Raw genomic sequence first — 15,697 nt, forward strand, 5'->3', positions numbered from 1 at the left:
TAATATGCTAAGTGTCTTGACTGTCTGGTGGCTATGATGTGCATTGATCACCAACGGGCAGACGCGGTTCTCAGGTGATGCACCTAGAAACCAGAGACGAGGGAGCCCAATTCCTCACGGGGTCATGTGATTCTACCTTCGGTCATGGGTTATCTTGTTACTGGGGCTCTGTCGGCCCAAATCTGGTTTACTGCACACTTGTGTTTGCGTTCCACACCCTGTATGACAGCAACTTTGCAGCGTCTTCTTGTACTCCAGGACACCTTGGGGGATGTCAGAGAGCTGGTTTTCGCCCAATCCCCACAGGCCGGGCTGAGGAACTCCGCCTACCAGAAGGACCCCGCTCACTTTATAGAAGCCCTCCGAGCCCCAGTGCCATGCAGCCAGACAGGATGGACTGTGGGAGGTTGGCTCCAGGGCATGTCTAGCCATCTTGCCCAGTCCCACCCCACCAGCTACCTTCTAATTAATTTCCTTTCAATGTGTACAAATCTGTGCAGTGGGTCACTAGTTTAAAAATAAATGTTGAGCTCTAACTGGTTTGGCTCAGCTGGTTTGGCTCAGTGGATAGTGATGGCTTGTGAACTAAAAGGTCCCAGGTTCTATTCTAGTTAAGGGTTCATACCTGGGTTGCGGACTTGAGCCCCAGTGGGGGTTCTACAGAAGGCAGCCAATCAATGATTCTCTCTCATCCCTTTTCCCTTCCTCTCTGAAATTACTAAAAAATATATTTAAAAGAGAAAAAGCTTTGTCTTTGAAAAAATATATATATATGATAAAAAGTTACCTTTAAAAAATAAAAAAAAATAATAAATGTTGAGTTGTGCATACACAATACATCTAAAGCTCTCGCTGGCGCCCATCACATGCCATTGTCATTGTCAATCATGAATTTGGTTGTTTTTGTTGACATTCTGAAGCTGAAAGAAAGTGGCATCATTGACAGAATATCTGAAGAACAGTCATCAACAAGTACTACCAATACTGCTAGGAACTGCCTTCATAGCGAAAATAAGAATGCAATTATCAAATGTGGTTGTGGTGGAAAGACTGTTTTATGTCAATTTTGCCTATCACTAAATTTATCTGATGAAAAACCATCTGATGGAAATTTTACTCAATGTTGAAGCAAAGGCAAATTCTGTCCAAACGATACAAATTTTCCAGAATACCCAGCATATTTTAAAAAATTAATGATTAGCCGAAACCGGTTTGGCTCATTGGTAGAGCGTCGGTCTGCGGACTGAAAGGTCCCAGGTTCGATTCCGGTCAAGGGCATGTACCTTGGTTGCGGGCACATCCCCAGTAGGGGGTGTGCAAGAGGCAGCTGGTCGATGTTTCTCTATCATCGACGTTTCTAGCTCTCTCTCTCTCTCCCTTCTTCTCTGTAAAAAGTCAATAAAATATATTTTTAAAAAATTATTGATTAAAGATTCTGACAGTAAGAATTTCATGGAAAATATTCATTCGATAAATAATTCTTTTGCTTTTGCTTCAATTAGTGCAAATATCACATCACCACCAGGATATGGGCCATACTGTTTCAGAATACACGGTCAAGTTTATCACTGTACTGAACCTTTACATCCTTCGGATAGTCTTTCTTGGAGGTTTGCTCAACTCTGTATTTTAGATATGGCTGAAGCCACGAGTTAAAGCCAGGAAACCAAGCTTACTCAGAAAGACTCATGATCAATATCAACAACCTCATGAATGAAATAAACGAGTTAACAAAATCATACAAGATGCACATAAGGTAGAAAAGGAAGCCCAATCTGAAGCAGCAGTGAAAGGTATTGCTCCCACAGAAGTAACAATGGCGATTAAATATGATCTTAATAGTGATCTGGTAGATATCACGTGTAACCGAAGTTGCTGTCATATTGAGAAATATGTCATATTGAGAACGTCCTTTTTAAAGGGGTTTGCTCATTCATCGTAAACCAGATCCCAATAATCTGAATACCACTAAAATAAAACAAATCAGTATCCTGTTTCCTACATTAGATGCAATGACATATCCTATTCTTTTTTCACATGGTGAAAAAGGCTAGGGAACGGAGATTGCATTAAAACTCAGACCTGACAGTGTAATTGACAATAATACTAGATGAAATGTAAAGACGTCAGTCACACAAATGCGGTATTATGGATTTCATTTGTCCATCTGGGACATGTTCAATCCTACTTTAAGTACAGGAAAATTAGCTCAACAGTATATTGTCAATTCATATTAAAAAATGGAAGCCAATTGGGTAGATTTCATTAAAGCAAACCAATCTAAGTTGAGAGTTGAAAAATATAGTGGTTTGGTGGATTATCTCACATCTAGATCTGAAAGTGACAATGTGCCAATTGGTAAAATGATAATACTTCCATCGTCTTTTGAGAGTAGGCCCAGAAATATGCAGCAGCAATATAAGAAGGCTACGGCAATTGTAATAAAGTATGGCAAGCCCGATTTATTTGTAACCATAATGTACAACCCAAAATGGGCAGATAATGTAAATAATTTAAAGCGCTGGCAAAAAAGTTAAAAACAGACCTGATTTGGTAGCCAGGGCTTTTAATATTAAGATGAATGCTCTTTTAAATAATATATGTAAATTCGATTTGGCAAAGTAATAGCTAAAATTCATGTCATCAAATTTCAGAAATGCGAACTGCCTCATACTCACATTGATATTAGACAGTGAATCCTAATTACAAATGGAAGATGACATTGACCAGTTTCCCGTGATGCTAGCATTTGCAATGACTATTAATAAATCACAAGGACAAAATCTAGACAGAGTAGGCCTATTCCTACCTGAACCCGTTTTCGGACATGGTCAGTTATATGTTGCTTTCTCTCCAGTTCGAAGAGCATGTGACATTAAAGTTAAAGTTGTAAATAGTTCATCACAAGGGAAATTTGTCAAGCACTCTGAAAGTGTTTTCACTCTTAATGTGGTATACAGGGAGATATTAGAATACAGTAAGTTTAATCAATTTATCGTTGTTTTTTATCAATATTGTTTTTATATCATGTTTTTTGTTTGTCTTTATATCATGTCTTTGTTGTTATATCATGCAGTTATTGTTTATTAATCAATTTATATATTATTTTCATATACATTTTAATAATTTTCTTTCATTTCTGACACTTCTATTATAGAGAAAGGGCGAATAGCAATACTAAAATATATCTTCTAATTAATTTCCTTTCAATGTGCATGAATCCATGCACCAGGCCACTAGTCTACTAGTATATATATAAAAGGTAAAGTGACTGACCGTACATACGTCTGACCTACCGGCCGGTACATATGACACGCACTGGCAATTTAAAAATAAATGTTGACTCGCACATGTGCAATATATATAAAGCACTCGCTGGCACCAATCGCATGCGTGTTTTGATCTGAGATTGCCAATCGTGAATTTGGTTGACACTTCTATTACAGAGAAAAGGTGAATAGCAATATTAAAATATTTCTTCTAATTAATTTCCTTTCAATGTGCAGGAATCTGTGCACCAGGCCACTAGTTGAAAATAAAATGACAAATCCCATGCACCATAAAGTCACTGATTAGATTCCTGGTCAGGGCTCTAAACATGATTGGGTTTCTGGCTCAATCCCCTGTCAGGAGTGGGGGGGTGTACAGGAGGCAGCCAATAGATGTTTCTCTCCCATGTCAATATTTTTATCTCTCCCTTTCCCTTCCTCTCTCTCTCTTAAAAAAATCAATAAAAACATATTTAAAAAATGACAAAATATTGTAATACAAATTTCCTAACATTACAAGTCAAATATACATGCACAAAGTGGCATGTACAGGGATATTCACTGAAGGGCTATTTATAACAGTTTATACTGTAAGATAACTTTGGCCGGGACCGGTTTGGCTCAATGGATAGAGCGTCGGCTTGGGGACTGAAAGGTCCCGGGTTCGATTCCGGTCAAGGGCATGTACCTTGGTTGCGGGCATATCCCCAGTAGGGGGTGTGCAAGAGGCAGCTGATCAATGACTCTCTCTCATCGATGTTTCTGACTCTCTATCTCTCTCCCTTCCTCTCTGTACAAAATCAATAAAATATACTTAAAAAATAAAAATATACTGTAAGATAACTTAAATGTCCATCAATAGACATTGAATAAGTAAATACGATTGATCCATATCTTGAAAACTATTTAATTAATTAGGGAATTGGGGTGAGGGCAGGCTGAAAACAGGGGGGATGAATGCAAGTCTAAATGCACTAGTTAGTAATATCCCTGGTAGGTCCCCAGAGCAGCCAGGTAGCCCTCTTTGCCTACCCCCACAAAAGATAGGAAATTTGTTTCCTGGAGAAACGCAAAAAGAGAGACTCTAACGCAGAGGTTCCCAAACTTGTTTGTGCCGTAGACCCCTTGCCATGTTTTTCGGTTTTAGGTAGACCCCCTACTTACCTGATATTGATTTTTTTGTAAATTTCTAACTGTAGTGAAGTTTAGTGTTAAAATTTAATAAAAAATAATGTACCTACTTTCTCCGGCATTCTCAAACAAAATAACACTGATTCACTATAATTTGTATGATAAACTACCAGTTTATATTTTTTTAAATATTTTCTCAGCACTTTCCTATTCAAGATTCAGGAAACGAATGAACGTATTTTTCTCACATTCATATTTATAGAGTGACGAATTGAACAAGTCGGTGCAAGTTCGCGAAGCTTTGAGACAAAAATTGGCAAGAATGTTTACTGCGCGTATGCTTGTAACAAGATGATACTGGTATATCATTATGTGCAAGTTTTTATCCTACAACTTACACAATTTTATAAACATATATAATAAATTTTTTACTTCATAGGTACTTTTATAAATAATTTATATGTTTTTATATTATAAGATAATATGATGTAAGTAAATAGGTACTATCAGTGTATGTTGAGATCCACTATCGTGGACCCCCATTTTCATTTCATGGACCCCCAAATTTTTTTTTCGCTGACGTAGACCCCTTGCAGGTTGTCATAGACCCCTGGGGGTCGATATAGACCACTTTGGGAATCACTGCTCTAACGGATACCAGGCACGGCCAAACACCTACATACCAAACATAATACTGACAGTCCCCTTCCGTCCCTTACCCAGATTCCTCTGATAACTAGGCTTACCTACCACTCCCTCCCCCATCTCCAAAGAAGCTATCTTTATTTGGAAAAACTCAAATGTCTGGGGTACAACATCTGGGTTCCCAATAGGCAATAAGCTGCATCCAGCCTCACAAAGCTTAAGCCTTCTTTTTTTAGTACCTCACTCTTAAAAAACATGAAGGGATAATTAAGGGTGATCTGGTATTTGAAGCTCCAACCTGGAAGAGAGAGACCAGAAAAAAAAAGGGGAAGGGACTCTGAGGAAACAGATAAAACAGGAAACAAATGAAAGCTATAATTAATATACTCAGAGGCCAAAGAAAAGTCATTTCATCCATGAAACCAGAATGGTATGCTGTTTTTTAAGACTGGGGATGTGGAGGGAGAGTAAAAACAAGGAAGAGCTCTTGGAACATAAAAGTATGGAAATTAAAGAATCCAGCACATACTGTTTTTCTTGTACAAACTATACTTTGGGGGTAAACCAGTTTATAAAGGAAGCTCTCCTTTATAAGAAAATTTAGCTAATAAACGCTGAAGGATTGAGTTAGACTACAGCCATTTCCCAATCCTTAATGAAATAACAGGGAATATCCAGTCACTGCTCAGGTTTTCCTGGCTGTCTCATAAACACTTTCATAGTCAGGTTCCAAAGTCCATATGTTGCATTTGGATGATACATCTCTCAGGTCTCTTTTAAACTACAGATTCCAAGTCCTGTTCACAGAGAGGCTGTAGCAGCCATTGATAATCATTAGGGAATACTATAAAGCCATTGTACAAGTATAATTTAGATCTAGCCAGGCATAGGTTGTTGCCAGTTATGAGTAAATGAAACTCAACAGGCAATTCACACAAAAAAGAAAAGGAGAATCATCAAGAAAATATGCTCAATCATACCAGTGATTTGAGAAAGGAAATTAAAATGAGAGGTAGCCAGGCCTGTGGGTTCCATCCCCAGTAGGGGGCATGCAGGAGGCAGCCAATCTATGATTCTCTCTCATCATTGATGTCTGTCTGTCTCTGTCTCTCTCTCACTCTGTCTCTCTTTCTCTCTCCCCCCTTCTTACTTCCTCAAAAAGAAAAGTTACCCTTCGGATCCTGACCGGTTTGGCTCAGTGGATAGAGTGTCGGCCTGCGGACTGAAAGGTCCCGGGTTCGATTCCGGTCAAGGGCATGTACCTTGGTTGCGGGAGGCAGCTGATCAATGTTTCTCTCTCATCCATGTTTTTAGCTCTCTATCCCTCTCCCTTCCTCTCTATAAAAAAATCAATAAAATATATATTTTAAAAAAAAAAAAAAGAAAGAAAGAAAAGTTACCCTTCGGGTATTACAAAAGTCTGTTTATTTGATTCCACACTTCTGAGTAAAATGCTTAATTTTTACAAATGTATTTGTTTTTTAATAGGCAGCAGTAACCAGATGATGATGATGATGATGATGATGATAGAACAGGTAACTAAAATTAAATTTAAATTGAGAATTGATTATTAAAATTAGAAATTTTAGCCCTAGCTGGGTATCTCAGTTGATTATAGCATAATCTATACATACATCAAGGTTGGGGCTTCAATCCCTGGTGAGGGCATAGATAAGAATTATCCAATGAATGCATAGATAAATGGAACAACAAATCAATATTTCTCTCTCTCCTTTTCTGTCTCTCTATTAATCAATCAATCAATAAAATTATACCATAATAGTCTAGTAGAGACTTTTTAAAAAATACATATTTTATTGATTTTTTACAGAGAGGAAGGGAGAGGGAGAGTTAGAAACATCGATCGGAGAGAAACATTAATCAGCTGCCTTCTGCACACCTCCTACTGGGGATGGGCCAGCAACCAAGATACATGTCCTTAACCCAAATCGAACCTAGGACCTTTCAGTCCACTCTATCCACTGAGCCAAACCAGTTAGGGCCTAGAAGAAGCTTTTAACCAATATAGATTTCAGTGCCCAAGAAATAAATGTTTATTATTCTTCAGAGTAAATTTTTCTTCAAATATAAATGCTGTTTTAATAACCATTTTATTTATTACTTTGGTTCTACTTTTGTATCCAATTAGAAATGCCTGTCAAAAGATTCTAAATAGCCCTGGCTGGTGTGGCTCAGTTAGTTGAGCGTCATCCCATGCACCAAAAGGTAGCCAGTTTGATTCTGTCAGGGTACATGCCCAGGTTTCAGGTTTGGTCCCAGTTGTGGTGCATGGGGGGGGGGGGGGGGGGGGGGCGGGGTTGTTAACCGATCAATGTTTCTCTCTTCCTCTCCCTTCCTCTCTCTACAATCAATAAAAATATATATTAAAAAACATTATAAGGCCTTAGCTCGTTTGGCTCAATGGATAGAGCACTGGCCTGGAGACTGAAGGGTCCTGGGTTCAATTCCGGTCAAGAGCACATGGCCAGGCTCGATCCCCAGTGGGAGGCGTGCAGCAGGCAGCCAATCAATGATTCTCTCTCATCATTGATGTTTCAATCTCTCTCTCCCTCTCCCTTCGTCTCTGAAATCAATAAAAATATATATTTTTTAAAAGATTATAAGCAAATAGTTAAAATTAAGTTTTGGCACTTAATCTTCATTTCTATGAAAAATTTATTCAGACAGACGAACTTATTTCTCAACCAGTAACTTAGAAGCAAATATCTGTGACTAAAATGAATAAGAATACAACAGAAAGCCACAATTAAGTTTAAAATATTACAAGAATCATGGTGTTAGATCACCTAGCCCAGTGGTCGGCAAACTCATTTAGTCAACAGAGCCAAATGTCGACAGTACAATGATTGAAATCTCTTTTGAGAGCCAAATTTTTTAAACTTAAACTTCTTCTAATGCCACTTCTTCAAAACAGACTCGCCCAGGCCATGTTGTTTTGTGGAAGAGCCACACTTAGCCCAACCTTTACAAATGAGAAGTAGCTGAAACCGGTTTGGCTTAGTGGTAGAGCATCGGTCTGCGGACTGAAAGGTCCCAGGTTCGATTCCGGTCAAGGGCATGTACATTGATTGCGGGCACATTCCTGGTAGAGGGTGTGCAAGAGGCAGCTGGTCGATGTTTCTCTCTCATCGACGTTTCTAGCTCTTTATCTCTCTCCCTTCCTCTCTGTAATAAAATCAATAAAATATATTTTTTTAAAAATAAGTAATCCCTACAATATTTACGACAGTAGTTTCAATGATCTTCATATTTCAATTTTTATTTTAGTTTTATATGTATATATTTAAACAAATTTGTATGGATTTCAGAGAGGAAGAGAGAGAGAAACATCAATGATGAGAATCATTGATCAGCTGCCTCCTGCATGCCCACACCAGGGATCAAGCCCGAAACATGGACATATGCCCTGATCAGGAATCAAACAATTGTGTGAATTGCCTGTTGAGTTTCATTTACTCCTGGTTCATAGGTCAACACTCAACTACTGAGCCACACCAGTGTGGGCCATATTTCAGTTTTTAAAAAGCGTAAATATTTATAGAATATCTACTATGCATAGGACAATGTAGGTGAAGTGTCTGCAGTAACTACATTCAGAAGTCATGGTTTTTCTGTATATGTGAAAGTCAAAGGACTTATTGATTGAAGAACTTTTTGGAAGTTTTTGCATAACTTGGCACCAACAGTAAGGACAACATCTTGAGTGCACAAAAGAGAACTTTAAATAGTTAGGCTTAGCAATTTGACCTTTAGTATAATTATCCATTCAGCCAACAAACCAAAAAATAGTATCTACTGGATCCCAGTAGTTTAGTAAGGGATTAAAGCAATAGGTTAGTTTGATGTAACACTGGAAGTTCTGAGAGGGAAAGAACATATGCTGTGGGAAAATAGGAGATGGGCACAATCCGCACCTGGTGTTCATAAAAAGCACCCAGAATAAAATCTGAAAGATGAATGATGTTAGCAAGGAAACAGAAGAGAAAGAGCGCCAAGCATACAGGCAGCTTGTAAGAAGACCTGGAAAGAACACATTCCCAAAACAAACGCAGTGTTCAGTATGGCTCCAAAGGAAAAGATGAGGCTTGTAAGAAAAGGAGCAGCCGATCACAGGCCTTGTGTGTTAGGTACTTCAGTCATTTTAGGAACTTTAGATAGAGTTCTTAAAGGCTATAAGTAGGGAAATGATCTGATCAGATTTCCATTTTGGAGAGATGTGGGTACTGTGTGATGGCCAATTTATAGGTTGGCAATACTGAAAGCAGATAGATCAGTTATGGGACAGTTTAGTTGTCCATTCATTTATTCAGAAATATTCATTGGGCCGAAACCGGTTTGGCTCAGTGGATAGAGCATCGGTCTGCAGACTAAAAGATTCCAGGTTCGATTCCGGTCAAGGGCATGTACATTGGTTGCCGGCACATCCCCAGTAGGGGCTGTGCAGGAGGCAGCTGGTCGATGTTTCTCTCTCATCGATGTTTCTAGCTCTCTATCCCTCTCCCTTCCTCTCTGTAAAAAAATCAATAAAATATATATTTTTTTAAATATTCATTGGGGCCGGGACCGGTTTGGCTCAGTGGATAGAGTGTCGGCCTGCGGACTGAAAGGTCCCGGGTTCGATTCCGGTCAAGGGCATGTAACTTGGTTGCGGGCACATCCCCAGTAGGGGGTGTGCAAGAGGCAGCTGATCCATGATTCTCTCTCATCGATGTTTCTAACTCTCTATCCTTCTCTCTTCCTCTCTGTAAAAAATCAATAAAATATATATTTAAAAAAATATATATATATTCATTGGGCTTTCCCAGGCGGCTGCCGAAGATGGCGGAGGGGCAGGTCCTGGTGCTAGATGGCCGAAGCCATCTCCTGGGCCGCCTGGCGGCCATCATGGCCAAGCAGGTGCTGCTGGGCAGCAAGGTGGTGGTTGTGCGCTGTGATGGCATCAACATTTCTGGCAATTTCTACAGAAACAAGTACCTGGCCTTCCTCCGCAAACGGATGAACACCAACCCGTCCCGCGGTCCCTACCACTTCCAAGCCCCAGCCGCATCTTCTGGCGCACGGTGCGAGGCATGCTGCCCCCCAAGACCAAGCGCGGCAGGCCGCCCTGGACCGCCTCAAGGTGTTTGATGGGATCCCTCCGCCCTGTGACAAGAAAAATGGACGGTGGTTCCCGCCGCCCTCAAGGTTGTGCGTCTGAAGCCTACCCGTAAGTTTGCCTACCTCGGGCGCCTGGCCCATGCGGTTGGCTGGAAGTACCAGGCCGTCACAGCCACCCTGGAGGAGAAGAGGAAGGAGAAGGCCAAGATCCACTACCGCAAGAAAGAGCAGCTCATGAGGCTACGGAAACAGGCCGAAAAGAACGTGGAGAAGAAAATTGACCAATTCACAGAGGTCCTCAAGACCCATGGACTCCTGGTGTGAGCCCAATAAAATTGACTGTTATTCCTCAAAAACAATAAATAAGTATTCATTGGGTACTTCCTATGTATCAGACATTGATACACAGTCAGAATGACACAAACTTCCAACTCTATGGAGTTTGGATTCAGGGTAAGAGATGTGGATGGCCTGAAACAGAGTAGAAGAAATGGATTAGGAAAGATGAAGAGATTCCAGAGATATTTAAAAGATGGAAACAAAAGAAAGTACAATAGGAATGAAGGAGAAAAAGGAGTTAAGGATGGTGACCAGGTATCTAGCCAGGGGGATAGTGGTACCCCTCAGGAAGATAGAGAACAGAGGAGGAGCAGGCTTGGGAGGTAAGTTTCTTATCAGACTTTCATGTCCAATAAACAATATGGATCAGAAACTCAAGAAAGAGATCTAATCTTAAAGTTCTTAAGCTGTCAATCAGCTGCATGAAGAAAGAATCTTATGTGTTGACTCACCACTATATCCCCAACATACACAGGACATAGTTGACAATAAATACCACCCAGCCTGTGCTGTTAAGTGGCTGAGCCTTGACCTATGAACCAGGAGGTCACAGTTCAATTCCCAGCCAGGGCACAAGCCCAGGTTGTCTCTCTCCCCCTCTCCCTCACCCTCTGAAGTCAATAAAAAATATACATATATATTTTTAAAATAAATAACTGTTGAATGAATGAGATATAAATTTGGAACAGTCAACAAATGGTAACTGAACTTACTAGAATGGATAATATAAGCTAGGCAGTGTGCAGAATGAGAACTAAAGTGACTCTTAGAAAGAATGCCAAGTAACACCAAAAGTAATGTAAGAGGAATCCAGAGAAGTCAGAAAAGAGGAAAATCAAGAGATGCCAAAGTCACAGAACCAGAATATAATGTTTCTTAAAGAAGCAGTTACTGAAAGAGTCAAATGTTGCTGAGGATTCAAGTATGAGAAGGAATATAACAGAAAATAGAAGAAATGCATTTATGAGGGCACTCACAGAAATTAAACACACAATTCTCTTCTACATACGGACCAAAAAGAGACTGAATTTCTGAATACCCAGTAATACTTGGTTTGTGATCTTACAGAGACTGATAACAAGGTGGTTTTATGTTTGTGGTCTGGGAGTTGGCTCATCTAGCATTTCATCAATGTTCTCTATTCTCAGGTCATGGCCCTTTGCCCAAAGGTTTCATAGAGAATTTACACATGTGTTTGAAAAAGTATAAATTACAAAAGAAACATCGGATAAGGAAATTTTAAAAAGCCATTTACTTTAAAAAAAAATACACAATCTAGAGCCTAGCAGTTAGTTTTATTTTCTGATTCTGCAACCTGTGGCAGATGGTTTTCTTGGCTCGTGTGACCCTGGCATTTCGTCCATGTTTGCATGGACTGACAAGAGTTGAAGGCTGAAGAAAGCATTTCTTTCATCCAAGGTTATAGGTCATGCTGAGCTTGCTCCTCACCTGTGTCTATGTAGTTAACTTCCCAGTCTCGTCCAAGTACATCCACACACAGGCAATAGCCTGTCTGAGCATGAAGACATGGCATGCATTTCAGAAGTAGTATATGACCTCTGTTGCATAAACAGTGCTAATGAACTAGTGGAAGTTGTGATCCCATCCTCAGATTTTTTGCAACCCTCCTTCCCTATAAGATTGGAAATGCTCCTGAAATAAAGTCAATTTTGTATGGCAAATTCAATGGCCTCCCTTTGAGGCAAATGGAGCACAACATCAGAACTAAAAATCATCACTACAGTCAAGCTTAAAAAAGAAAAAGAACTATTTGATCTGGCACCAAGGTATCCATGACAAAACAAAAGTTTAAATCATGGTACTACTTTAAGCAAGTCTCATATCCTAAAAACTTTTCAAGTAGTTTTTGAAAGATAACATGTAATTCCTTCAATAATGAGTTACTTAGTAGCTTCCTTCCATCACCATGTATTCAGCCAGGTGTTGCTAAACCCCCCCAGGGAACAAAGATGACTAGGACACTTGGCCTGCATGAGACAGTTCCACAGAAATAATGCCAACACAGCCTGAAAGCTAAAATCCTTGCCTGTCTCATAAAGCCAAAGACCTGTCCCTGCCCTCCAAAGCGCCACAGGGTTCGCAGCCCTTGCTGCGGCTGCTGAGGTCACTGCTGAGGTGTGAGCGCCAGTTAACAATCGACCCGGGACACCTGGAAACTGCAGTCTGAAAAGGTTGTCAACAGTCACACCGCCTCAGCCCCGCCCCCACAAGTCCTCGGTATAAACTGAGGTTTTTAAAGGGAACTGTCCAAGGTTACCACCTGATAGGGAGGATCGCTTCGGTGTGGGATGCCCATAAAACAAAGCTGCACTCTCTACACTCACAGAGCAGTGCCGTACAACATCCAAGTGTTGACCGAGTGTCAGCCAAAGCACGTAAAATATAAAGTGAAACCTCTTCCTCAGCAGGGTTAAAGCGTCAAGAAGAAACTGACCGAAAGAGGGAGATCTCTAGCTTCCCAAAGCTGGAACCCCCTGGGAAGGTGCCGGACCAGCCGAAGTTCCACATCCAGGAGAGAAGTGTGCAAACGTCTGCACCGCCACCTGACTCTCCCGCGGTGGTCGGAAACTTCCCCAAAGTACAGCCGGCAGCCAGACATCCTAAAATCTCCGCCTCCCGGAGCCCAGGTGCCCTCCAGCCAGGCTGCTTCCTCCCCGCCCCACTCCCTCCCTCCTCCCGGACACTCCCTGGCCTGCCTCGGTTTCCCCGCCCGCCGGGGGTCCCGGGCACCGCGCGCCGCCGGGCCGGGTCCCGGGGCCGCGGCCTCAGAGCCGCCCCAGAGGCCGGACGCGGCGCCCCCACTCCCGGGCCGGGCGGGCGGGCGGCGACCCCCGGGGCCCGGCCCCGCCCTCGCCGCGCCGGCGGCGGCCTCACCTCCTCGGCGTGCTTGCGCAGCGCCTTCTCCCGCTCGTACTGGGTGATGAGCTGCTCGTTGTCGTCCCGCAGCAGCTCCAGCTCCACCTGGTGCTCCTGGTCCTGCGCGAACACCGAGTCCAGGTTCTCCAGCACCGCCACCACCAGCGGCATCAGCTCCTTCACCACCTCCTCGTCGTAGCGCCCGATCAGCCGCTCGAACTCGCGGTAGATGGAGCCGGCCAGGCCGGACACCCGCTCCGACATGACGGCGCCGGAGCCGCCGGGCTCCTCCTGGTACACCACCCCGTCCTCCAGCTCCATGGTGGCGGGCGGGCGGGCGGCCCGGCGTGGCCGACTGAGGGCCGGCAGGGCCCGCACACCGCCGGGCGCGGACGAGGGCCGGGGCCGGGGCCGGGGCTGGGGCTGGGCCCGGCGCGGCGGGGGCCCGGGCCGGAGGGGTGGGGTGAGCGCACTCAGTCCAACCGCCGCTGCACCAACTGCCGGGGCGGCGGGGCCGCGCGCACCTCACGTCACCCGGGGGCGGGACCGCGCCGCGTCGGCCTGAGGGGGCGGGGCCCCGCGGGAGGCCGGGCGCGGCCGGGGGCGGGGCCTATGCGTCTCCGTGCGGGGGCGGGGCCGGCGTCGCCAGTGGGTGGTCCGGGCGGCCCCGCACGGGACCTGCCGGACTGGAACAGGGTCTGGGACTGGGTCTGGCGGGCCGGGGGCTCAGGCCGGAGCAGGGGGTGCGGGCAGTGGGCACCCTCATCCCAGCCGCCGCTGCACCAACAGCCTGAGCGGCGGGACCCGCGCCGTGGCGGCCCGGAGGGCGGGGCCCCGTGGAAGGCCGAGCGAGGCCTGGGCGGGGCTCTGCGTCCTCGTGCGCCGGCGGGGGCGGGGCCAGGCGTCAGCACCCGGCGCCGCGGCCCTTGCGCTCGCCAATGGGACGGGCTGCGCGGGGAGGAGGGGAGGTCTGCCCGCGCCGGGCGGGCGGGGTTTGCTGGGCGGGTCCCGGAGGAAAGGGAGGGGTCCTGGCGGCGTAGCTGGCTGTGCAGGATTCACATAGCTAACATTCCTGTTGCTTTTCAGCTCCTGAAGGGCGTTCTCGTGTGTTCCTCACCTCCGGCGTGGCGAGGTACACGTCTCGCCTCCGTTTTAGACCAGGAAAACAAGCCCAGAAAAGTTGGGGTTCACTCAAGGTCACGCAGTTAGAACGGGAAGGAGGCTGATCGGAGACTCAAATCCAGTTAGTTCTGATTGAGAATCCCAGGCTCAGAGAACAGTGGGTAACGGAGGGAGAGGGAAAGCAACCTTAAGTAGGACGAGGTCTAAGTGATAAGGGGGTCTCGAATAGGATAGATCAATAATAGATCCCGTATGGGGTAGTGAGAGTAAGGACAGCCTAAAACTGAGGAAGTGCAAAGCATTCTGGACAAGGGTAATATTATAACGTCACATCTTGGCACTTTCCCAGACACTGAGTTTCTTGGCTTCTCCTGGCATTTCCTGGCTCCACTACCCTCCTTTCCTCTAGTCTGAAGAGGGGGCGGGGCGGGGAAGTGAGAGGGTTGAGGGATAAAGAAAAGGGGGGGAGTCACTGGGGTGAAAAAGTCCCAGCATACGCGAATCTCCATCGCCTGGGAGAGCATCACGTGTGGGGAGTGACACAACACTTAAGCCTTAGGCGGGCTGAGTCAAGGGTCGCTTCCTGGTGTTCTTTAGTTTCTGCAAATGGAACGGAAGGCACTCCCAAAAACCCCTTCTTTCCAAGCAGGTGACTCAGGAGTTCTGCGGTCCGGTCTGACTGTAATTAGACCGGGGGCTGGGAGAGGCAGGACTTGGATAAACAAGGATTTAGTGGGGGAAGCAGCCATCTCCCAGGGTCATAAATATCCTCAACTTGCTATTTACAAGTTCAAGTTTTTCCTACCAAGCACGCACTAGTCCCCCAAAGTCTCTCAATCTGGACTTTTCTAACATATGGAGGTTATACGAGGGTCAATCTATAAACACAGAAGGACAAAAACAAACATACTAAACCTTGTGAGGTCAGACTGGACTGAACTTGTGGTCTGTACCTTTCTCACCTTCACCCACATCATCCATATGTTATTTCTATGTCTGTATCTTAGTAAGGCTGATCAGATTGCTGGGTATGAGCCCCAAATGCCCTTTTTCTTCTAAATCTCACATTTGAAGCCAGAAACAAAGAGTCTTGCTCTGGATCTTTTGTCTATTTTTCTCTTCCAGAGGGTTATCACCTCTGCCATCTACATAGCCTCTATTTTCCTGGGAGTCAGAGGAGCAGGCAAACAGGGCAA

The 15,697-nt window shown here is 44.2% G+C and overlaps 1 protein-coding gene and 1 pseudogene across 3 annotated transcripts in view; one reads left to right on the forward strand and one right to left on the reverse strand.

The window, feature by feature from the left end:
* SPAG9 (sperm associated antigen 9) overlaps positions 1-13,889 on the reverse strand; it is a 95,199-nt gene extending 81,310 nt beyond the window's left edge. The window contains exon 1 of one of the 2 annotated variants that reach the window (XM_084863388.1): positions 13,398-13,889. In XM_084863388.1, the coding sequence (XP_084719514.1) occupies positions 13,398-13,700 (303 nt within the window). In that variant the 5' untranslated portion in view covers positions 13,701-13,889. The remainder of the gene's footprint in view (positions 1-13,397) is intronic. The other variant, XM_084863389.1, reaches the window with a different exon arrangement.
* Positions 9,867-10,529, forward strand: LOC311611422 (large ribosomal subunit protein uL13-like; annotated as a pseudogene). Its single transcript has one exon. The product of its transcript is annotated as a large ribosomal subunit protein uL13-like (transcript).
* Positions 13,890-15,697: the final 1,808 nt, after the last annotated feature.

This window comes from Pipistrellus hanaki (assembly GCF_964339955.1).
Source record: "Pipistrellus hanaki genome assembly, chromosome: 16".
NCBI lineage: Eukaryota > Metazoa > Chordata > Mammalia > Chiroptera > Vespertilionidae > Pipistrellus > Pipistrellus hanaki.